The sequence below is a fragment of the Scyliorhinus canicula genome, chromosome 9, assembly GCF_902713615.1.
Source record: "Scyliorhinus canicula chromosome 9, sScyCan1.1, whole genome shotgun sequence".
Taxonomy (NCBI): domain Eukaryota; kingdom Metazoa; phylum Chordata; class Chondrichthyes; order Carcharhiniformes; family Scyliorhinidae; genus Scyliorhinus; species Scyliorhinus canicula.
The window spans coordinates 95,008,650-95,033,160 of record NC_052154.1 but is presented as its reverse complement, the minus strand read 5'-3'; the positions used below and the strand labels follow the sequence as shown (position 1 = coordinate 95,033,160).

Genomic DNA, 24,511 nt, shown 5'->3' with positions numbered 1-24,511 from the left:
AATCTCCCGTACCCCAAAACTACAATCCAGGTTCCCATGCCCCTGCTGAATTAGTTTAAACCCCCCCAAAGAGCACTAACAAATCTCCCCCCCCAGGATATTGGTGCCCCTCAGGTTCAGATGTAGACCATCCTGTCTATAGAGGAACCACCTTCCCCAGAAAGAGCCCCAGTTATCCAGAAATCTGAATCCCTCCCGCCTGCACCATCCCTGTAGCCACGTGTTTAATTGCTCTCTCTCCCTATTCCTCATCTCACTATCACGTGGCACGGGCAACAACCCAGAGATAACAACTCTGTTTGTTCTCGCTCTGAGCTTCCATCCTAGCTCCCTAAAGGCCTGCCTGACATCCTTGTCCTCTTTCCTACCTATGTCGTTAGTGCCAATGTGGACTACGACTTGGGGCTGCTCCCCCTCCCCCTTAAGGACCCGGAAAACACGATCCGAGACATGTGCTGGAGAATGTGCTGGAGAAGGAGGATGAGGAGGAAGGGCAGGCCTCGTCCGACGAGGAGGATGCAGGTGGGGAGCACGGTGCTCCCACAGTACATGCACTGGTCCCCTGCCCACCCCCACCGGCCAGCCCGGACCAGCCCACCCGCACACACATCAGACTGAGCACCGAGGCAAGATTTTACGATGTGAACAGGTGTTTATTTGAAGAAATATATACTGTTTGTGCCCTAGCCCCTGTAACTGAACTGTGCCCTGCACGCATGCCAATCTAACTGATGGGCCCTAACACTCCGCCAAGGTGGTTCCCCAGATGGTACAGGAGGAGTGGAGGCAGACTGTTGTGGCTCCTGCCCTGTGAGGAGGGTCCCCGTTGGCGCGCGTCTCCTGGGGCGCCCTGGCCTCGATGGGCCCGGCCGCTCACCCGGCGTCCCGGGTGGCGTGGTGCCGGCCTGTTCTGCCCACTGCCCACCTGGTGCGTCAGGGACAGGAGGGGGGAGTCCGAGGTGCTGCGGTGTTCCGGCACCACTCCTGCGGGAGTCACCGGCACGGGCCCCATCACCTCCTCCTACCACGGGGTGCCCGATGGCCCCCCGGGCTTCTCCATGGGACCGGGGTGCAGCTGATACGCTGTTTATCTGTCTTAAAAGTTTCTCTGCTGGCGTCAACACTTACCTCAGAAACGGAGAATCCAACCCTAAGTGTTTATGCTGGGGCAGGATTCGCAGACTTGTGTGACATCAACCGTGGCACTGCACCTGCACTGATTCAGCGGCTGTACACTGCGAGCGGGTGTCCTCCCCATTCACCCAGGTATGTCGCACTTGGGAATTGGGCATGATGCCCTGCCGGCGGGTGACACCACCCCTGTCCTGTAGACATTCACCCCGGCCCCACGCCCGTCCCCCAGTCACTCTCCCCCGGTCCTGGCACGGTTCCCCCCACCCCCCTCCCCAGCAGCCCACAGTTGCGCCACTCTGTGTCCTACCTCCTTTATCTTCATCATCAGCCTGTTTCCTGATGTTTAAAAGAACAAGTGAATCTCACCATTGGGAATTCCACCAAGTGGAGGTGGAGGATCAAAGCGGCCACGGAGAATATTGGATGAAAGAAAGATTGGAGAAATTTTGCATGTTCTCCTTGGAGCAGAGAAGATTAAGAGGTGACGTTATTGAGGTGTTTAAAATGATGAATAATTTTGACAGGGGAAAGAAGGATATCCTGTTTCCATTGGTTGGTATGTCAGTGACTTGGGGTCACAATTTCAATATGGTCAACGAGAGATCCAGGAGTGAGATGAGGAGAAACTGCTTCACTCAGAGTTGTTGTGGTTTGGAATGTGTTGCCAGGGAGAGTGGTGGAGCTAATTCCATAGGAGGTTTGAAAAGAGAGCTGCATATATATTTGAAAGAGATGAATTTAGAGGGTTGCACAATGGGATTAGCGAGGCTGCTCTATTGGCAGCCGGTGCAGACACATTGAGCCGAATGCCTCCTTCTCTGCTGTAACTAACAATGACAATAACAATAATGATATGGCATTTACTGTCTGTGTGGGGTGGAACACGTTGACGCCGCTCTCGAGGCACCGGAGATGTAAGATTTGGCGAGAAACCAGTGACTGCAACAATTTCAGCATGAGAACCAATTCTCTGCCGAATTAGGTTTCAGCCGACAGAAAATCACGCCCAGTGAGTCTGGCTGCTGCCCTCTTTTGGGCACTAATGGAGACAGTGTCTGCCTGCTGCTCCTTTGTGGGCTGTAACACACACAGAGCGAGTCTGACTGCAACCCCCTTGTGGGCTGTAATGTAGACAGTGAGTCTGGCTGCTGACCCGAGGCTGTAATGCAGAGTGAGTCTGGCTGCTGCCCTTGTGGGCTGTAATAAAGAAACAAAGAACAAAGAAAAATTACAGCACAGGAACAGGCCCTTCGGCCCTCCAAGCCTTCGCCGTTCCAGATCCTCTATCTAAAACTGTTGCATATTTTTTAAGATGTGGAGATGCCGTTGTTGGACTGGGATGGGCACAGTAAGAAGTCTTACAACACCAGGTTAAAGTCCAACAGGTTTGTTTCAAATCACTAGCTTTCGGAGCACTGCTCCTTCCTCAGGTGAATGAAGAGGTTCCAGAAACATATATATAGACAAATTCAAAGATGCCAGACAATGCTTAGAATGCGAGCATTTGCAGGTAATTAAGTCGTTACAGATCCAGAGATAGGGGTAACCCCAGGTTAAAGAGGTGTGAATTGTCTCAAGCCAGGACAGTGGGCTTGCAAAATCCAACCAACTGTCCTGGCTTGAGACAATTCACACCTCTTTAACCTGGGGTTACCCCTATCTCTGGATCTGTAAAGATTCAATTACCTGCAAATGCTCGCACTCTAAGCATTGTCCGGCATCTTTGAATTTGTCTGTATATATGTTTCTGGAACATACCTCTTCATTCACCTGAGGAAGGAGCACTGCTCCGAAAGCTAGAGTTTGAAACAAACATGTTGGACTTTAACCTGGTGTTGTAAGACTTCTTACTATTTTCTAAGGATCTGTTTCCCTCTGCTCCCTGCCCATTCATGTATCTGTCCAGCTACATCTTAAATAACTCTGTCGTGCCCGTCCCTACCACCTCCGCCGGCAATGCGTTCCAGGCACCCACCACTTTCCAAGAACTTTCCACGCATATCTCCCTTAAACTTTTCCCCTCTCACCTTGAACACGTGACGCCGAGTAATTGAGTCCCCCACTCTGGGAAAAAGCTTCTTGCTATCCATCCAGTCCATACCTCTCATGATTTTGCAGATCTCAATGAGGTCCCCCTTCAACCTCCGTCTTTCTAATGAAAATAACCCAAATCTACACAACCTCTCTTCATAGCTAGCACCCTCCCAGACAACATCCTGGTGAACCTCCTCTGCACCTTCTCCAAAGCATCCACATCCTTTTGGTAATGTGGCGACCAGAATTGCACACAGTATTCCAAATGTGACCGAACCAGTCTTATACAACTGTAACATGACCTGCCGACTCTTGTGCTCAATACCCCTTCCGATGAAGGAAAGCATGCTGTATGCCTTCTTGACCACTCTATTGACCTGCACAGCCACCTTCAGGGTACAATGCACCTGAACTCCCAGATCTCTCTGTACATCAATTTTCCCCAGAGCTTTTTCATTTACCGTATATTTCATTTACTCTTGAATTGGATCTTCCAAAATGCATCACCTCACATTTGCCCGGATTGAACTCCATCTGCCATTTCTCCGATTCCAATCTATCTATATTCTGCTATATTCTCTGACAGCCCCCTTCACTATCTGCTACTCCACCAATCTTAGTGTCATCTGCAAACTTGCCAATCAGGTCACCTGTACCTTCCTCCAGATCATTTATGGATATCACAAACAACAGTGGTCCCAGCACGGATCCCTGTGGAACACCACTGGTCACAGTTCTCCATTTTGAGAAACTCCCTTCCACTACTACTCTCTGTCTCCTGTTGCCCAGCCAGTTCTTTATCCATCTAGCTAGTACACCCTGGACCCCATGAGACTTCACTTTCTCCATCAGCCTACCATGGGGAACCTTACTGACGTACCTGTATATGACATCTACAGCCCTTCCCTCATCAATCAACTTTGTCACTTCCTCAAAGAATTCTATTAAGTTGGTAAGACATGACCTTCCCTGCACAAAACCATGTTGCCTATCATTGATAAGCCCGTTTTCTTCCAAATGGGAATAGATCCTATCCCTCAGTATCTTCTCCAGCAGCTTCCCTACCACTGAAGTCAGGCTCACCGGCCTATAATTACCTGGATAATCCCTGCTATCCTTCTTAAACAAGGGGACGACATGAGCAATTCTCCAGTCCTCCGGTACCTCACTCGTGTTCAAGGGTGCTGCAAAGATATGTTACGGCCCCAGCTATTTCTTCTCTCACCTCCCTCATTAACTAGATCCCATTCTGACCTGGGGACTTTAATGCCTTTTAGAATACTCAACACATCCTCCCTCCTTACGCCGACTTGACCTAGAGTAATCAAACATCTATCCCTAACCTCAACATCCGTCATGTCCCTCTCCTCAGTGGATACCGATGCAAAGTACTCGTTAAGAACCTCACCCATTTTCTCTGACTCTACGCATAACTTTCATCCTTTGTCCTTGAGTGGGCCAACCCTTTCTCTAGTTACTCTCTTGCTCCTTGTGCATGAATAAAAGGCTTTGGGATTTTCCTTAACCCTGTTTGCTAAAGATGACCCCTTTAGCCCTCTTGATTCCTCGTTTCAGATTGGTCCTACATTCCCGATATTCTTCAAAAGCTTTGTCTATCTTCAGTCGCCTAGACCTTAAGTATGCTTCCTTTTTTCTCTTAGCTAATCTCACAATTTCACCTGTCATCCATGGTTCCCTAATCTTGCCATTTCTATCCTTCATTTTCACAGGGACATGTCTGTCCTGCACTCTAATCAACTTTTCTTTAAAAGCCTCCCACATATCAAATATGGATTTACCTCCAAACAGCTGCTCCCAATCCACATTCCCCAATCCCTGCCAAATGTTGATATAGTTGGCCTTCCCCTAATTTAGCACTCTTCCTTGAGGACCACTCTCGTCTTTGTCCATGAGTATTCTAAAACTTATGGAATTGTGATCGCTATTCCCAAAGTAACCCCGACTGAAACTTCAACCACCTGGCCGGGCTCATTCCCCAACACTAGGTCCAGTATGGCCCCTTCCCGAGTTGGACTATTTACATACTGCTCTAGAAAACCCTCCTGGATGCTCCTTACAAATTCTGCTCCATCTAGACCTCTGACACTAAGTGTATCCCAGTCAATGTTGGGAAAATTAAAATCTCCTGTCACCACCACCCTGTTGCTCCTAAATCTTTCCATAATCTGTTTACATATTTGTACCTCTATCTGACGTTCGCTGTTGGGAGGTCTGTAGTACAGCCCCAACATTGTTACCAGACCCTTCCTATTTCTGAGCACTGCCCATATCGCCTCACTGCTCGAGTCCTCCATAGTGTCCTCCTTCAGCACAGCTGTGATATCATCTCTGACCAGTAATGCAACTCCTCCACCACTTTTACCTCCCTCTCTATCCCGCCTGAAACATCAATAACCTGGGATATTTTACATAGAATTTACATCGAATTTACAGTGCAGAAGGAGGCCATTCGGCCCCTCGAGACTGCACCAGCTCTTGGAAAGAGCATCCTACCCAAGGTCAACACATCCACCCTATCCCCATAACCCAGTAACGTAACCCCACCCAATACTAAGGGCAATTTTGGACACTAAGGGTAATTTAGCATGGCCAATCCACCTAACCTGCACATCTTTGGACTGTGGGAGGAAACCGGAGTACCCGGAGGAAACCCACGCACACACGGGGAGGATGTGCAGACTCCGCACAGGCAGTGACCCAAGCCGGGAATCGAACCTGGGACCCTGGAGCTGTGAAGCGATTGTGCTATCCACAATGCTACCATGCTAGAGCTCTTCAAGGGGGTTTAAACTAGTTTGGCAGGGGGATGGGAACCAGAGCTACGGATCAGAGGATACGGTAGCTGTTGAACGGGAAGAAACAGTATGCAGCGAGTCTGTGAGGAAGACAGCTGATATGGCAAAGTTACACTCAGTGGAATGGGCTAAAGTGTGTCTGTTTCAATGCAAGGAGTGTCAGGAATGAGGGGGATGAACATAGAGCATGGATCAGTACTTGGAACTACGATGTTGTGGCCATTGTGGAGACATGGATTTCACAGGGGCAGGAATGGTTGGTCAACACCATAATCTCAGCTTAGCTCATATCAAAGCTCCAAAACCTAGGACTTGGCTCCTCAATCTGCAACTGGACCCTCGGCTTTCTAACCCACAGACCACAATCAGTAAGAATAAACAACACCTCCTTCACAATAGTCCTTAACACCGGGGCCCCAAAAGGGTACGTACTTAGCCCCCTACTATACTCCCTGTACACACTAGACTATGCGGCAAAATTTGGCTCCAACTCCATCTACAAGTTTGCTGACGATACGCCCATAGTGGGCCGGATCTCGAATAATGACGAGTCAGAATACAGGAGGGAGATAGATAACCTAGTAGAGTGGTGCAGTGACAACAATCTATCCCTCAATGACAGCAAAACTAAAGAGCTGGTCATTGACTTCAGAAAGCAAAGTACTGTCAGCATCAATGGAGCTGAGGTGGAGATGGTTAGCAGTTTCAAATTCCTAGGTGTGCACATCTCCAAAAATCTGTCCTGGTCCACACACGTCAACGCTGCCACCAAGAAAGCACAACAGCGCCTACACTTCCTCAGGAAACTAAATAAATTTGACATGTCCACATTAACTCTGACCAACTTTTACAGGTACACCATAGAAAGCATCCTATCTGGCTGCATCACAGCCTGGTATGGCAATTGCTCGGCCCAAGACCGCAAGAAACTTGAGAGAGTCGTGAACACAGCCCAGTCCATCTCACAAACCTGCCTACCATCCGTTGACTCCATCTACACCTCCCGCTGTCTGGGGAAAGCGGGCAGCATAATCAAATCCAGCTTACTCACTCTTCCAACTTCTTCCATCGGACAGGAGACAAAAGTAAGAGAACACGCACGAACAGAGTCAAAACAGCTTCTTCCCCACTGTTATGGGCCAGGGTTTAGAGAACCCCAAAGTATAATCATGAAGTTCACCTGACCCACAACTTTTAATAGATTGTGGTATGGGGAGCACACGGCCCACTCTACAGGTGTGATACAGCAGAAATGGAAATGTTTTTTTTAAAGCAAAACAATGTTTATTCTATGAACTCAAGTTAACCTTTTTAAACCATTGTGAACATCTTAGCAACCATCAATTCAAATACAATCCCCAAAGACTACAACACTAAGTAATCCTTAAGCTGTCCTTTTAACATCCATAAGACTTTTTAAAAAACCTTTAAACAGAAGCACATCAGGTTAAAGTCACTACTGAGAGCAGTTATTAGTTTTAAATCACCAAAGGATCGATTTACAGTTTTTAGATTACAGAGAGACTCAAAGAACAAAGAACAAAGAAAAATTACAGCAAGCCTGCGCCGATCCAGATCCTTTATCTAAACCCGACTCCTATTTTCCAAGGTCTACTTCCCTCTGTTCCCGCCCATTCATATACCTGTCTAGATGCTTCTTAAATGATGCTATTGTGCCCGCCTCTACCACCTCCGCTGGTAAAGCGTTCCAGGCACCCACCACCCTCTGCGTAAAAAACTTTCCACGCACATCTCCCTTAAACTTTCCCCCTCTCACCTTGAAATCGTGACCCCTTGTAACTGACACTCATACACCTTCTGGCTGTGACTGCAGCTATGCAGCTCTGAAAACGAAACTAAAACACACCCTGCAGCAAACAGCCTAAAACGAAAGTAAAAAGCTGACAGACAGCTCAACTCTACCCACACTCTGACATCACTGATAAACACCCATTTCTTAAATGTACATTTCTTAAACACCCATTTCTTAAAGGTACTCTCACATGACACCGCTGTCACCAGACTCCTAAACGACCCTCTCATGGACTGACCTCATTAACACTACACCCCTGTATGCTTCACCCGATGCCGGTGGACCTTGTGTTCCCCTATTATGTATTTTATTTTATTTCCTTTTCTTTTCATGTACTTAATGATCTGTTGAGCTGCACGCAGAAAAATACTTTTCACTGTATCTTGGTACACGTGACAATAAACAAAATTCAATCCCAGATGTTCCAGGGTTTAGATGTTTTAAGAAGGGAAGGAGGGAGGTAGGGAGGTAGGGAAGGACCACGATAGCATGCTGGTTAGCACAATTGCTCCACAGCTCCAGAGTCCCAGATTCGATGCCCGGCTTGGGTCACTGTCTGTGCGGAGTCTGCACGTTCTCCCCGTGTGTGTGTGGGTCCTCCGGGTGCTCCGGTTTCCTCCCACAGTTCAAAAATGTGCAGTTTAGGTGGATTGGCCATGCTAAATTGCCCTTCGTGTCCAAAATTTCCCTTAGTGTTGGGTGGGGTTACTGGGTTATGGGGCTACGGTGGAGGTGTGGGCTTGGATAGGGTGCTCTTTTAAAGAGCCGGTGCAGACTCGATGGGCCGAATGGCCTCCTTCTGCACTGTAAATTCTATGATTCCAGAAGAGGAGGGGGAGTGACACTGTTAATTAGAGAGTGCATCACAGCTGCAGAAAAGGAGTTACTCGAGGAGGGATTGTCCACTGAGTCAGTCAGTATGGGTGGACATCAGAAACAAGAACATAAGAACATAAGAACTAGGAGCAGGAGTAGGCCATCTGGCCCCTCGAGCCTGCTCCGCCATTCAATTAGATCATGGCTGATCTTTTGTGGACTCAGCTCCACTTTCCGGTCCGAACACCATAACCCTTAATCCCTTTATTCTTCAAAAAACTATCTATCTTTACCTTAAAAACATGTAATGAAGGAGCCTCAACTGCTTCACTGGGCAAGGAATTCCATAGATTCACAACCCTTTGGGTGAAGAAGTTCCTCCTAAACTCAGTCCTAAATCTACTTCCCCTTATTTTGAGGCTATGCCCCCTAGTTCTGCTGTCACCCGCCAGTGGAAACAACCTGCCCGCATCTATCCTATCTATTCCCTTCATAATTTTAAATGTTTCTATAAGATCCCCCCTCATCCTTCTAAATTCCAACGAGTATAGTCCCAGTCTACTCAACCTCTCCTCATAATCCAACCCCTTCAGCTCTGGGATTAACCTAGTGAATCTCCTCTGCACACCCTCCAGTGCCAGTACGTCCTTTCTCAAGTAAGGAGACCAAAACTGAACACAATACTCCAGGTGTGGCCGCACTAACACCTTATACAATTGCAACATAACCTCCCTAGTCTTAAACTCCATCCCTCTAGCAATGAAGGACAAAATTCCATTTGCCTTCTTAATCACCTGTTGCACTTGTAAACCAACCTTCTGTGACTCATGCACTAGCACACCCAAGTCTCTCTGAACAGCGGCATGCTTTAATATTTTAACGTTTAAATAATAATCCCGTTTGCTGTTATTCCTACCAAAATGGATAACCTCACATTTGTCAACATTGTATTCCATCTGCCAGACCCGAGCCCATTCACTTAACCTATCCAAATCCCTCTGCAGACTTCCAGTATCCTCTGCACTTTTCGCTTTAGCGAGAGGGAGGCGGGTGAGAGAGGAACACACGGGAAAGAAGGTCACAGGGGAGAGAGAGGGATACACGGGAGAGAGGGGGACATACGGGAGAGAGAGGGGCACACGGGAGAGAGAGGGACACGGGAGAGAGAGGGACACAAGTGAGAGAGAGAGGGTCACATGAGAGAGAGAGGGATACATGGGAGAGAGAGGGACACGAGAGAGAGAGAGTCACACGGGAGAGAGGGACACACGGGAGAGAGCGACACACGGGAGAGAGAGGGCCACGGGAGAGAGAGGGTGTCATGAGAGAGAGAGGGATACACAGGAGAGAGAGGGACACACGAGAGAGAGAGAGACACACGGGAGAGAGAGGAACATGGGAGAGAGAGGGACATGGGAGAGAGCAGGATACACGGGTCAGAAAGGGGACACACGGAAGAGAGAGCAATACGGGAGAGAGGGACGCGGGAGAGAGAGGGACACACGGGAAAGAAGGTCACAGGGGAGAGAGAGGGTCACACGGGAGAGAGGGACACGGGAGAGGGAGGGACACGGGGAGAGAGGGATACGGGAGAGAGAGGGACACACAGGAGAGAGAGACACACGGGAGAGAGAGAGGATACGGGAGAGAGAGTGTCACACGGGAGAGAGGGATACGGGAGAGAGGGACACGGGAGAGGGAGGGATACACGAGAGAGAGAGGGACGCACGGGAGAGAGGGACACGGGAGAGAGGAACACACGGGAGAGAGGGACACACGGTAGAGAGGGACACAGGAGAGAGAGGGACACAGGAGAGAGAGGGACACACGGGAGAGAGGGACACACGGGAGAGAGAGGGACACACGGGAGAGAGGGACACACGGGAGAGAGGGACACGGGAAAGAGAGGGACACACGGGAAAGAGGGTCACATGAGAGAGAGGGTACACGGGAGAGGGAGGGATACACGGGAGAGAGAGGGACACACAGGAGAGAGAAGGACACGGGAGAGAGGAACACACATAAGAACATAAGAACTAGGAGCAGGAGTAGGCCATCTGGCCCCTCGAGCCTGCTCCGCCATTCAATTAGATCATGGCTGATCTTTTGTGGACTCAGCTCCACTTTCCGGCCCAAACACCATAACCCTTAATCCCTTTATTCTTCAAAAAACTATCTATCTTTACTTTAAAAACATGTAATGAAGGAGCCTCAACTGCTTCACTGGGCAAGGAATTCCATAGATTCACAACCCTTTGGGTGAAGAAGTTCCTCCTAAACTCAGTTCTAAATCTACTTCCCCTTATTTTGAGGCTATGCCCCCTAGTTCTGCTGTCACCCGCCAGTGGAAACAACCTGCCCGCATCTATCCTATCTATTCCCTTCATAATTTTAAATGTTTCTATAAGATCCCCCCTCATCCTTCTAAATTCCAACGAGTACAGTCCCAGTCTACTCAACCTCTCACTTTATTGGGAAATTTCTATAAACCCCCCCCCCCCCCCCCCCCCCCCAATAGCTGCAGAGAGATGGAGGACAGATTGGGCAGCAGATTTGGGAAAGATGCAGAAAGTAACAGAGTTGCTGTCATGGGTGACTTCAACTTCCCTAATATTGACTGTTTAAACTCACTGCCACCTCTCTTCCAGGAATGCCTACCCTGAAGGCTCTTCTCTCCGACAGGATTTCCGTAAGTTCCTCCCTCACTATCCACATCTTTCATTCTCACTCCACAGTATAAATATTTCTCACTTTCTCTGTCTGTTAGCTTTGACAAAGAGTCATCAGACTCGAAACGTTAGCTCTTTTCTCTCCCTACAGGTGCTGCCAGACTTGTTGAGATTTTCCAGCATTTTCTCTTTCGTTTCAGATTCCAGCATCCGCAGTAATTTGCTTTTATCTGGTGAAGGCAGCCAGCTGCTCACAAAATATAAAGGGCAATACAGCACAGGAACAGGCCCTTCGGCCCTCCAAGCCTGTACCGGTAATGATACCAACCTTGGCCAAAATCCTCAGCACTTCCTTGTGCTGTATATCTCTATACCCATCCTATCCATGTATTTGTCAAGATCCCTTTTGAACGCCGTTAATGTACCTGCTTCCACAGCCTCCCCTGGCAACGCGTCCCAAGCACTCACCACCCTCTGCGTAAAAAACCTGCCTCGCACATCTCCTCTAAGCTTTGACCCATGGAGCTTAAACCTATGCCCCGTGGTGACTGACCCCTCCACACTGGGAAAGAGTGCCTGCCCATCCACTCTATCCGTGCCCCTCATTATCTTGTAGACCTCTATCAGGTTACGCCTCAACCTCCGTCTTTCTAATGGAAACAGTCTGAGTCTATTCAGCCTCTCCGTATAGCTAACACTCTCCAGACCAGACAACATCCTGGTAAACCTCCTCTGCTCCCTCTTCAAAGCCTCCATATCCCTCTGGTAATGTGGGGACCAGAATTGTGCGAAATATTCCAAGTGCGTCCTTATCAAGGTTCTATACAACTGCAGCATGACTTGCCAGTTTTTATACTCAATGCCCCATCCAATGAAGGCAAGCATTCCGTATGCTTTCTTGACTACCTTGTCCAATTGCGTTGCCACTTTCAAAGATCTGTGGACCTGCACGTCCAGATCTCTCTGACTTTCTATATTCCTAAGAGGTTTGCCATTTATGGTATATTTACCCTCATTGTTAGACCTACAAAATGCATTACCTCACATTTGTCCGCATTAAACTCCATTTGCCATTTCTCTGACCAAGTCTCAAGCTGTACTGCTGTATCCTCTGATAATCCTCAACTCTATCTGCCACTCCACCAACCTTGGTGCCATCCACAAACCTACTAATCAGACCAGCTACATTTTTCTCCAAATCGTTTGTGTATACTACAAACTACAGAGGCCCCAGCTGCAACAGAGACACCTGTGGTGTTCTAGTCACAACCTTCTATTCAGAAAAATACCCTTCAACTGCTGTCTTCTGTGACCGAGCCAGTTCTGTATCCGTCTTACCACCTCACCTTTGATCCCGTGTGACTTCATCTTTTGTACCAGTCTACCTTGTCAAAGGCTTTACTGAAGTCCATATAAACAACATCCACCGCCCTCCCCTCATCAATCATCTTTGTCACCGCCTCAATAACCTCAATCAAGTTAGTGAGGCATGACCTCCCCTTCACAAATCCATGCTGTCTATCGCTAATGAGTCCATTTGTTTCCAAATGGGTATAATTCCTGTCCCTGAGAATTCTCTCCAATAATTTACCTACTACCGACGTGAGGCTCACCAGCCTATAGTTTCCAGGAGTATCCCTGCTACCTTTCTTAAACAGCGGTACCACATTAGCTATTCGTCACTCCTCTGGGATATCACCTTCGCCAATGAGGATACAAAGATGTCAGTCAAGGCCCCAGCAATTTCTTGATTCCCTCAGTATTCTGGAATAAATCCCATCCGGCCCAGGAGACCTATCTACCTTACTATCTTTTAAAAGATCCAATACCCTCTCCTTTCCGATGTCAATATGACCCAGACTGTCCACACACCCTACCCACCCTTACCCAAGAATCATCTTCCTCATCTCGTGGCCTTCGATGCCGCAGGTGGGCATCCTCTGGGGGCTATGAGGGTGGATGGCCCCGGCTCACTTCTCGGCCATGCCGCCCTGTCCCTTTCGCACAATTTTGACTTCATCAGAAGATGGGACGGGTCCGGGTTGGCACCCAGCACCCTCTTCTCCCAGTCAGTGCCCATAGGGTCCTGGGGTTCACCTTGGGACAGAGGGGCAGCTGGTTTGAATCCCGGCTGCCCCTTCATCATCTGGCTCTGCCAGCCCTGGCAACACCATTGTGTCGACGCCCTCAAGGATGCTCCTCAGAGATTGGGCTATGCTCTGCAGTGGCTCGGCAATGCCCACCTGAGAGCAGGGCATGCCCCACAGAACCTCATGAAGCTCAGTCTGGTACTGGGTGGCATCCCCCAGCAAGTTGGACATTCTACCGAGACCCTCAGCTATGACTGTCACTGACTGCGCGACGCCTTGGACACCTTTACTAATGGAGTTGACATTGTGCATCAGGCTCTCCACTGCGGTTGCCACCCCAGCAGTGCTGGCCTCGGTGCCATGCATTGCTGGTGACATTACCTAGGCCCGTAGCCTCTGGGACTCTTCCAATCGTCTATGGATCTACTGGAGTGTCCCTGTCCTCTGAATACCCTGACCGCACACTAATGTCTCCATCAGCTCCGGGAATCCCTCTTCACATGTGTGGTTCACAGTGGTGGAAGGGGGATGTGGGAAGGAAGAGTTGGGGGGTGTTGAAGTGGGGGGAGTGAAGGGAGTGTTCCAGGCCGCATGGAGAGTTGGGGGGGTGGATGTTCGTATGGGGGCGGAAAGGTCTTTGGGGAAGTGTTAGCGCCTACTCAGTCGCACTGCCCAGTGTAAGGCATTGACGATGGCCAGTCCTCCTGGTAACACTCCCAGAGTTTTCTGCTGCCACCTCATCCCAAGCAGCGCTGGCTGCCTTGTGGCTCATCCCCCGGATCCTTGGGGGAAGAGGACATTCCTCCTTACCTCCATTGCGTCTAGGAGCCTCCCCAGGTCTGCATCGCCGAATCTTGTGGCCAATCTCCTCGGCACCATAGCTGCAAGTTGACTGGTGTTGGCTGAGCAAGTGCAGCTTAAATGCAGCACAACCTTGTTAGCGGGGGACGGGTGAGCACGGTGCTGGCAAATCGGCTGGCAAGCCTTTATTTGCGGCGAGAAGCCAGTGGGACCCCGTTAAGTGGACCAATTAACATTGAATAGTGTTGCTGGACTCGCTGGGCCGAGCAACGGGAAGCTCGCGGCAATTCCCACTTGCTACCATACTTAGAAATCTTTCCGGAGAATTGCGCCCAAAGTGTAAATTTTACTTTTGTACTCTTTTACACTGGTTTATTAAAGATCAGCCAGGAAGCTGGTACCAACCATAGAAATGGCCAAGGCCACAGATCGGATTAATGAGAGTGGTGAGTTTCTGCCAACTGCGCCTGTTTGAGATGGCTCTTCAAATTACACTCAGGATTTTGGGGCGTTCAGGCATCACCAACAGGGCTGAATAAGGTTCAGAAATTTGAGCTGAAGGAAGTTGAACCTCCACAGCAGGTGAACCCGGGGCAGGGCAGGACTGTAAGATATCAGACCATGGGGCATTTATTCGCACAATCAGCATACTCCCTGAGTCACCAAGTCACTTTCCCAGGAATAGAGACACTTCCCAATCACTAGTGAGACAGAGCTCCACTCTCTGAGCTCTATCTCTCCTGTGTCCCTCTCTCCTGTACATGTGCGGATCCCACCACTGGCTGACATCATTGCCTTGGATACTGTGGGTCTTCCTCTTCTCAAACACATCCGAGGTTTCACATCCCACACTGATGTTGTCAGTTTGAAAGCCTCCCAGGATGAAGAATGTTATTCCCAAACCAGAAATCTATCATACCGGGGAAACTGAGACAGAAGTGAGGTTTTATTCAGATGGGACAATGACAAGTTTAAATCCCCACCTGATCTGCTGATCAAAGTCGCCTCTGTTTCACCGGTCAGTTTGCCAAGCTTCAGGAAACTCCTGTCACTCCAGAAATGTTTGGATTGGCTGTGAGAGACGACAATCAGAGAGAGTCCACCCACTCTGCCCATTCTCTCCTCTTCCTCTTTCACAGCTGCTTCACATCCTGTAGGGACTGAGAACCAAGTCAGGAGATGGTGAGTGAAGGAGCAGAATTTAGAATAATTACATTGCACAATATCCACACTAATGTTCAGGCAGTCTGACTATTCTGTGGGCAATCAGGTGTGGAAATGCCCCTTATGCTGTGTGAGAAGATGCAGCTCAGAGACCTGTTTACTCGCTGCTTTGTGCTGAGCTGACTGATTGGCTGTGTTGGATATTGAGGGTGTTTATTGGAAGCATTTCCCTTCTGATTTACAGGCTGAGATTTGTTGATGGGTCATTACTGAATGTGAGAAGGTGAGGTGTAATCATCTGGCAGGGGCAGACTGAGGATTTTTGATTTGGTAGATGGGCCTTATGTGGACTGTGAATGGTCAGTTCGGTCTGTGTTGGAAGCTGGATGTCCCCTGTCTTCCAGACGATCTGAACCCCCCCCCCCCCCCCCCCCGTGAGACCTCCAAAACCCACCTGGTCCTGGACTCCTGACACTTGGATTCTGGGACCAACATGATTAAGAATGGAGGATGGAGGTGCTGATGGCACTGCCGCCATCTTCTGTCACTCACCTTCTTGTCCACAATTCTCAACAAGATTTGCTCTGTTGTTTGCTGATCCTGCCATCTCCGTCTACTGGTTTGATGATATAATAATAATTACTTATTGTCACAAGTCGGCTTCAATTAAGTTACTGTGAAAAGCCCCGAGTCGCCACATTCCGGCGCCTGTTCGGGGAGGCTGGTACGGGAATTGAACCTGCGCTGCTGGCTTTGTTCTGCATTACAAGCCAGCTGTTTAGCCCACTGTGCTAAACCAGCCCCTAGTTTTGGGGATAATCTGAAAGTTATGTTTTCTGTTCAATTCTATTTCACAAATTCCAAAGTGTATTAAATTCAGTTTCACAGTCTGGAGTGGTTGCCGTGAATAACATAGATATCTTTCAGGGAGAATTGGATAAGCATATGAAGGATAAAGGGACAGAAGGATATGCTGATCGGGTGAGATGAAGAGGACTGAGAGGAGGCATGTGTGAAGCATAAACTTTCTGTGGTTGGGTTTTTTTTTTAAATTTAGATTACCCAATTATTTTTTCCAATTAAGGGGCAATTTAGCGTGGCCAATCCACCTACTCTGCACATTTTTGGGGTTGTGGGGGCGAAACCCACGCAGACACGGGGAGAATGTGCAAACTCCACACGGACAGTGACCCAGAGCCGGGATTCGAACCTGGGACCTCAGCGCCGTGAGGCAGCTGTGCTAACCACTAGGCCACCGTGCTGCCCTTCTGTGATTGGGTTTGAACTCACATTCAGCTCCATACCTGGAGACTTATTTATTCAAATGTGATTTTTAAAAAAAAATTTAGAGTGCCCAATTCATTTTTTTTCCAATTAAGGGGCAATTTAGTGTGGCCAATCCACCTACCCTCACGGGCCTCACGGTAGCATGGTGGTTAGCATCAATGCTTCACAGCTCCAGGGTCCCAGGTTCGATTCCCGGCTGGGTCACTGTCTGTGTGGAGTCTGCACGTCCTCCCCGTGTGTGCGTGGGTTTCCTCCGGGTGCTCCGGTTTCCTCCCACAGTCCAAAGATGTGCGGGTTAGGTGGATTGGCCATGCTAAATTGCCCGTAGTGTAAGGTTAATTGGGGGATTGTTGGGTTACGGGTATACGGGTTACGTGGGTTTAAGTAGGGTGATCATTGCTCGGCACAACATCGAGGGCCGAAGGGCCTGTTCTGTGCTGTACTGTTCTATGTTCTATGTTCTACCCTGCACATCTTTGGGTTGTGGGGTGAAACCCACGCAAACACGGGGAGAATGTTCAAACTCCACATGGACAGTGACCCAGAGGCAGGATCGAAACTGGGACCTCGGTGCCGTGAGGCAGCTGTGCTAACCACTGCATCACCGTGCTGCCCTTCAAATATATTTTAATATCTTCTTTAAAGATTTTACCTGAAGTCCTCGGCCTTTCCCAAAAGCCTGGGCTTGGATTTGATACTTTTGCCCAGTGCTGTGAGCTGAATTTGGGATGTGCAGCCTGAGTGAGTGCAGTGCATCTAATTTCCTAGGATAAACCAGAACCCTTCAATTAGCTACGCTGAAGCAATAATTTCCTCAGCTTCCAGCCCTCCCTGACCAGTGTATTTTCTTCAAATATATTTGGAGAGAAACGGAACAAAATTTCTAAATCTCCATCTGATTAACATTTCTCCTGAGTGTTTTTTATATTAAACACATTCTCTAAGGGTAAAACTGGTCTTCACCAGCACCATTGAATTGAAAGCCGGTTTTAAACTCCACCTGACTATCTTTTCCATTGTCCACTCGGTGCCTAGGAAGATGAGTCTGGGCAGAGGAAAGAAAGTAGTCAAGTTGTCTGCTCCTGGTCACTATCCAGTGCCTTTGCTGGAAACAGAGGGTGTGACAGTCAAGGGAGGAGAAAGAAAGGAGTTGTATCTGATCCCCACACAGGGGAATAGCAGACTGACACTCACTGTGGAACAGTCTCTAACTGAGGGGTCAGCCCCTTGAGCAAAGGAGAGGGAATTGGAGGAAATCATGTTTCCTTTTCCTGTTTCACAGAAGGATTGCACCGTACTACACCAGAGATTACAGAGAGGGTGGACACTGCAGAAGCGATCCCAAGCAACAAAAGCACAACTATGAGACGACATCCCTTCACAACATTGCTCAACACAGAGAAGGTTGGAGAGTGAAACGATCATCTGAAAATCGGTCGGGTCAGGGGAGCTTTGACATCTCATCAGATCTGAAACTGGTCAGTGGTGTGGAACCTTCCATCAGAATCAACCTTTCCGAAGGTTTGACTGTGGGTGATCGGTTAGAGTGAGGCTGGGAAGAAGTGTGAGTGGGCTCCAAGTGTGGTGAGAGCTTCAATCATTCATCGAGCCGCATGAACCACCGACTCATTCCTACAGGTGAGAGGCTGTTCCAGTGTGAGGTGTGAGGAGAGTTCCACAGGCTTCTAAAATCTCTGAAGACACGCCTGTGCCTTCTGTACAACTTTTCACACAAGGTCAGCTCATGGAAGAGAAACCGTTCAAGTGTGAGGTGTGTGACCGAGCCTTCAGAACATCATCGACGCTTGTAAATCACCGGCGCATTCACACAGGGGAGAAGGCATTCAGATGTGAAGTGTGTAACAAGGGCTTTGCACAGTTATCAGGTCTGGTGAATCACTGGACTGTTCACACTGGGGAAAAACCATTTGTGTGCAAAGTGTGCACCAAACCCTTCTCAAGGTCATCGACTCTTTACAGACACCAACGGATTCATACAGGGGACAAACCATTTAAGTGTGAGCTGTGTAACAAATCATTTTTGTCTTCATCAGATTTCCTCATACACCAACGCATTCATACAGGGGAGAAGCCGTTCATGTGTAAGGTGTGCATGAAATCATTTTCAGATTCTTCGACTCTCCGCAGACACCAACGCATTCACACAGGGGTGAAACCATTCGCATGTGAGGTATGTGACAAATCATTCTCATTGTCATCAGATCTCCGAGTGCACCAACGCATTCACACAGGTGAGAAACCATTCACGTGCAAATTGTGTGACAAATCATTCTCGTCATCATCAGATCTCTGCATACACCAACGTATTCATACAGGGGAGAAACCTTTTATGTGTGAAGTGTGTGACAGATCATTTTCACAGTCGGGGAATCTCCGCAGACATCAACGCATTCACACAGGAGAGAAACCATTCAGATGCGATGTGTGTGAGAAATCATTCTCTGACACAGCGAGCCTCTGTGTACACCGCCACATTCACACTAAGGAGAAACCATTCACGTGTGATGTGTGCAACAAATCATTCTCAAGGTCATCGAACCTCTTATTCCATCAGAAGAGCCACACAGGAGAGCAACACTTCAGCTGTGAGGTTGGCGATAAGGCTTTTGTGACATCGAGCTTCCTGACGAACTAAATTTGTACTTTTCTTCTGTCTTCACAAAGGAAGACATGAATAATCTACCGGAGGTTCTGAGCAACACAAGTTTTAGTGACGAGCTGAAATAAATGTGTATCAGTAGAGAAATGGTTTTGGGGAAATTAATCAGATTGAAGGCGGATAAATCTCCAGGGCATGATAATCTTCATCCCAGAGTACTTAAGGAAGTGACCTTAGAAATAGTAATCGGTCATTTTCCAAAATTCTTTGGACTCTGGAATGGTTCCTACAGATTGGACGGTAGCTATTCAAAAAGGGAGATGGAGAGAAAACAGGGAACGACAGCCCTGTGAGCCTATCGTCAGCTGTAGGGAATCTGCTGGAGCCATTATCAAGGATTTCATAGCACAGCATTTGGAAAGCAGTGGTATAGTCAGTCAGTCAGAATGTATTTATGAAAGGGAAATCATGCTTCACAAATCTATTGGAATTCTTTGAAGATGTAACTAATAGAGTTGACCTGGGAGACATGGTGGATGTGCTTTATTTAGAGCAAAATAAAGAAAAATACAGCACAGGAACAGGCCCTTCAGCTCTCCATGCCTGTGCCAACCATGCTGCACGTCGAACCTAAAGCCTTCAACATTTCCGGAGTCCATATCCTTCTATTCCCACCCTATTTGTCAAAATGTCCCTTGAATGTCACTATTGCACCTGCTTCCACCACGTCCTCCGGCAGCAAGTTCCAGGCACCCACTACATTCTCTGTAAAAAAACTTCCCTTGCACATCTCACAGAATCACAGACTGCTACAGTGCAGAAGCGGCCCCTCAGCCCATTGTGTCTGCCCTGACGCATGAAAGGCCCTGACCTGCCCACCTAATCTCACTGACCAGCAGTTGCCGCATAGCCTTGAATGTTATGACATGCCAAGTACTCACCCAGGTACGTTTTAAAGGATGTCAGGCATTCCATGTCTACCACCCTCCCAGGCAGTGCATTCCAGGACGTCACCACTCTTTGGGTAAGAAGGTTTTCCTCAAATTCCCTCTGAACCTCCCACTCCTCACTTTGAACTGTGTCCCCTCGTAACAGACCCTTCAACTAAGGGGAACAGCTGCTCCCTATCCACCCTGTCCATGCCCCTCATAATCTTGTACACCTCAATCAGGTCATAGAGTCAGAGAGGTTTACAGCATGAAAAGAGGTCCTTTGGCCCAACCTGTCCATGCCGCCCAGTTATTACCATTAAGCTCGTCCCAATTGTCCGCATTTGGCCCAAATACCTCTATACCTATCTTACCCATACAACTGTCTAAATGCTTTCTAAAAGACAAAATTGTACCCGCCTCTACTACTGCCTCTGGTCCAGCAGCTCGTTCCAGACACTCACCAGCCTGTGTGAACAATTTGCCTCTCTGGACTCTTTTGTATCTCTCCCCTTCTCACCTTAAACCTATGCCCTCTGATTTTAGACTCCTCTACCTTTGGGAAAAGATGTTGACTATCCACCTTATCTAGACCCCTCATTATTTTATAAACCTCTATAAGTTCACCCCTAAGCCTCCTAGGCTCCAAGGAAAAAAGTCCCAGTCCATCCAGCCTCTCCTTATAACTCAAGCCATCATGTCCCGGTAGCCTCCTATAAATCTTTTCTGCACTCTTTCTAGTTTAATAATATCCTTTCTATAATAGGGTGACCATAACTGTACACAGTATTCCAGGTGTGCTCTTACCAATGTCCTGTACAACTTTAGGAAGACATCCCAGCTCCTGTATTCAATGTTCTGACCAATGAAACCAAGCATGCCAAAAGCGTTCTTCACCATTGTGTCCACCTGTGATTCCACTCTCAAGGAGCTATGAACCTGTACCCATAGATCTCTTTATTCTATAACTCTCCCCAACTCTCTACCATTAACTGAGTAGGTCCTGGCACCTTTCAATCTACCAAAAGGCATCACCTCACATTTATCTAAATTAAACTCCATCTGCCATTCACGGCCCACTTTCCCAATTGATGAAGAGCCCGTTGTAATCCTAGATAACCTTCTTCACTATCCACTATGCCTCCAATCTTGGTGTCATCTGTAAACTTACCAACCATGGCTCCTAAATTCTCATCCAAATCATTAACCCTGCTCCAGAGTAAACAACCCAAACCTATCCAGCCGCTCTTTATAACTCAAATGTCCCATCCCAGGCAACATCCTGGTGAATCTTCTCTGCACCCCCTCGAGTGCAATCACATCCTTCCTATAATGTGGCGACCAGAACTGCACACAGTACTCCAGCTGTGGCCTCACCAAAGTTCTATACAACTCCAACATGACCTCCCTGCTTCTGTAATCTATGCCTCGATTGATAAAAGTAAGTGTCCCATATTCCTTTTTCACCACCCTATTAACCTGCCCTCCCGCCTTCAGAGATCTATGGACAAACGCGCCAAGGTCCCTTTGTTCCTCGAAAGTTCCCAGTGGCAGTCCTTTCATGGTATACTTCCTTGTTAAATTACTCCTTCCAAAGTGTATCACCTCTCACTTTTCAGGGTTAAATTCCGTCTGCCACTTATCTGCCCATTTGACCATCCCGTCTATATCTTCCTGTAACCCAAGCCACTCAACCTAACTGCTCCTCAGCCAATCTTTGTGTCATCTGAAAACTTACTGATCCAACCCCCCACATAGTCATCATAGTCATTTATATAAATGACAAACAATAGGGGCCCAGCACAGATCCCTGTGGTACGCCACTGGACACTGGCTTCCAGTCGCCTATCATCATCCTCTGTCTCCTTCCGCTAAGCCAATTATTAATCCACCGTATTAAATCAACCTGTATCCGCCTTCTTTATCAGTCTCCCATGTGGGACCTTGTCAAAGGCTTTGCTGAAATCCATGTAGACTACATCAACTGCACTACACACTGTACATTCTTCCACCCTGGGGAAAAAGCTTTTGACTATCCACTCTGTCCATGCCCCTCATAATTTTGTAGAATTCTATCAGGTCGCCTCTGAACCTCCGCCGTTCCAGTGAGAACAAACTGTGTTTATCCAACATCTCCTCATAGCTAATACGCTCCACACCAGGTAATCCTGGTAAACCCCTTCTGTACCCTCTCCAAAGCCTTCTGGTGGTGTGGCGACCAGAATTGAACACTATATTCCAAGACTTTCAGTAGGCTTTCGACAATGTCTCACATAGCAGATTACTATGTAAAGTTAAAGCGCATGTGATTACGGGTAGTGTCTTGAGAGGGATAGAAAGCTGGTTAGCAGACAGGAAGTAAAAAGTTGGTATAAATGGGTCTTTTTCCAATTGGCAGGCAGAGACTAGTGGGGTACTGCAGGATCTGTGTTAGGACCCCAACGGTTCACATTATATATTAATGATTTGGACAAAGGAACAAAATGTATTATTTCCACATTTGCAGATGATACAACGTTGATGAGCTGTCAGGAGGATGCAGAGATGTTTCAGTGGGATTTGGACAAGCTGAATGAGTGCGCACATGCATGGCTGAGGCAGTATAATGTGAATGAATGTGAGGTAATCTGCTTTGCTAGCAAAAATAGGAAGGTAGATTATTATTTGAATGGGTGTGAATTGGGAGAGGTGGATACTCAGCGAGACCTTGTGTCCTTGCTGAAAGAAAGCACGCAGATACAGCAGACAGTAAAGAAGGCAAATGGTATGTTGGCCTTCATAGCGAGAGGATTTGAGTAGAGGAATAGGGATGTTTTACTACAATTGTGTAGGGCATTGGTGAGGTCACACCTGGAGTATTCCGTGCAGATTTGGTATCCTTATCTGAGGAAGGATGTTCTTGCTATGGTGGGTGTGCAGCAAAGGTTTACCAGACTGATTTTTGGGATGGCAGGACTGTCATATGAGGAGAGACTAAATAGGTTAGGATTATATTCATTAGAGTTTAGGAGAGTGAGGGGAGATCTCATAAAATCTTTTAAAATTCGAACAGGATTGGGCTAATTAGATACAGAAAGAATATTCCCAATGGTCCAGAACCAGGGGTCATTGTTAGAGGATAAGGGGTAAACCTTTTCGGACTCAGGTGAGGAGAAATTTCTTCACCCAAAGAGTGCTGACTTTGTGGAATTCACTCCCACAAAAAGTAGTTGAGGGGAAAACATTGTGTAATTTCAAGAAGGAATTAGATACAGCTCATGAGGCTAAAGGGATCAAGGAATATTGTGGAAGGCGGTATCAGGGTATTGAACTCTATGATCAGCCTTGATCATAATGAATGGTGGAGCAGACTCGAAGGGCTGAATGGCCTCCTGCTTCTATTTTTTATGTATGTTTCATTGCATCAAGAGGGTTCACACAGGAAAAATTCCGAAGGTACAATGTTTGACGAGGCTTTCATCCACTATTCTGATCTCCTGAAGTATGAGTGGATTCTCCTCGTCCATCAAAACAGAGGAGAAACCCTATCAGTGTGAGTTCTGTAACAAAATCTTCACACAGTTGTTGAACCTCTTGGGACATCAGTGAACCCCACGGGAACTACCGAGCCAAGTTCTTGCCCAAATCTGTCATCAGAGTGTGAATCTCTAGACAAGCTGACTGCAAAGGATGTTCAGTGGTGTTCAGCACAGAACAAGAAGCAACTTTCACTCACATCAAACAACTAGTGACGACAGTGCCAGTGCTGAAGTACAATGATGTCAATGGTGAAGCCACCCTGCAGTGAGATGCCAGTGAAACAGGACTTCGAGCAACCCTCGTGCAGCAAGGACAACCAATTGTGTTTGTATGCAGAGCATTAACACAACAACTATACAACGCATGATTAAAAAAGAGTGCGTTGCTCCTGTTTTCTTATAAACATTTCAACCAGTACCTGTTTAGGAGAGAAATTGGTGCCTGTTCTGTAACCTGCCCAGCCTGTACAGCTAACATCTCCAACAAAACTGATCCCAATGCCCCAGGAATCTAAAGCCGTCCATCCTGCTCCATCTCTCTAGTCACACATTCATCTGCTTTATCCTCCTCTATACTTACTGGCATCTGGTACCAGAAGAAATCTGGAGAGAGGTCCTGCTTTTTGATTTCTTATCTAGCTACCTAAATTCTGACTGGAGAACAGCATTCCTCTTTCGATCCATGCAGTTGGTACCGCAGGGTGCACTGCAGCCGTTCAGTGACATCCTTCACCCTGACATCAGGGAGGCAACATACCATCTTGGATTCATGTCCGCAGCCAAAGAAATGTCTGCCTATTCTCGAATCTCCTATCACTAT

At 47.8% G+C, this 24,511-nt stretch overlaps 2 protein-coding genes across 4 annotated transcripts in view; both read left to right on the top strand.

The window, feature by feature from the left end:
- LOC119971546 (zinc finger E-box-binding homeobox 1-like) overlaps window positions 1-24,511 on the top strand; it is a 703,616-nt gene that overhangs the window by 223,259 nt on the left and 455,846 nt on the right. The gene's annotated exons all lie outside the window — the stretch shown is intronic.
- LOC119970913 (zinc finger protein 91-like) overlaps window positions 1-24,511 on the top strand; it is a 114,600-nt gene that overhangs the window by 66,951 nt on the left and 23,138 nt on the right. Inside the window, exons 3-4 of the mRNA XM_038806023.1 lie at window positions 18,286-19,278; window positions 22,680-22,795. Coding sequence (XP_038661951.1) covers window positions 18,286-19,278; window positions 22,680-22,795 — 1,109 coding nt within the window. The remainder of the gene's footprint in view (window positions 1-18,285; window positions 19,279-22,679; window positions 22,796-24,511) is intronic.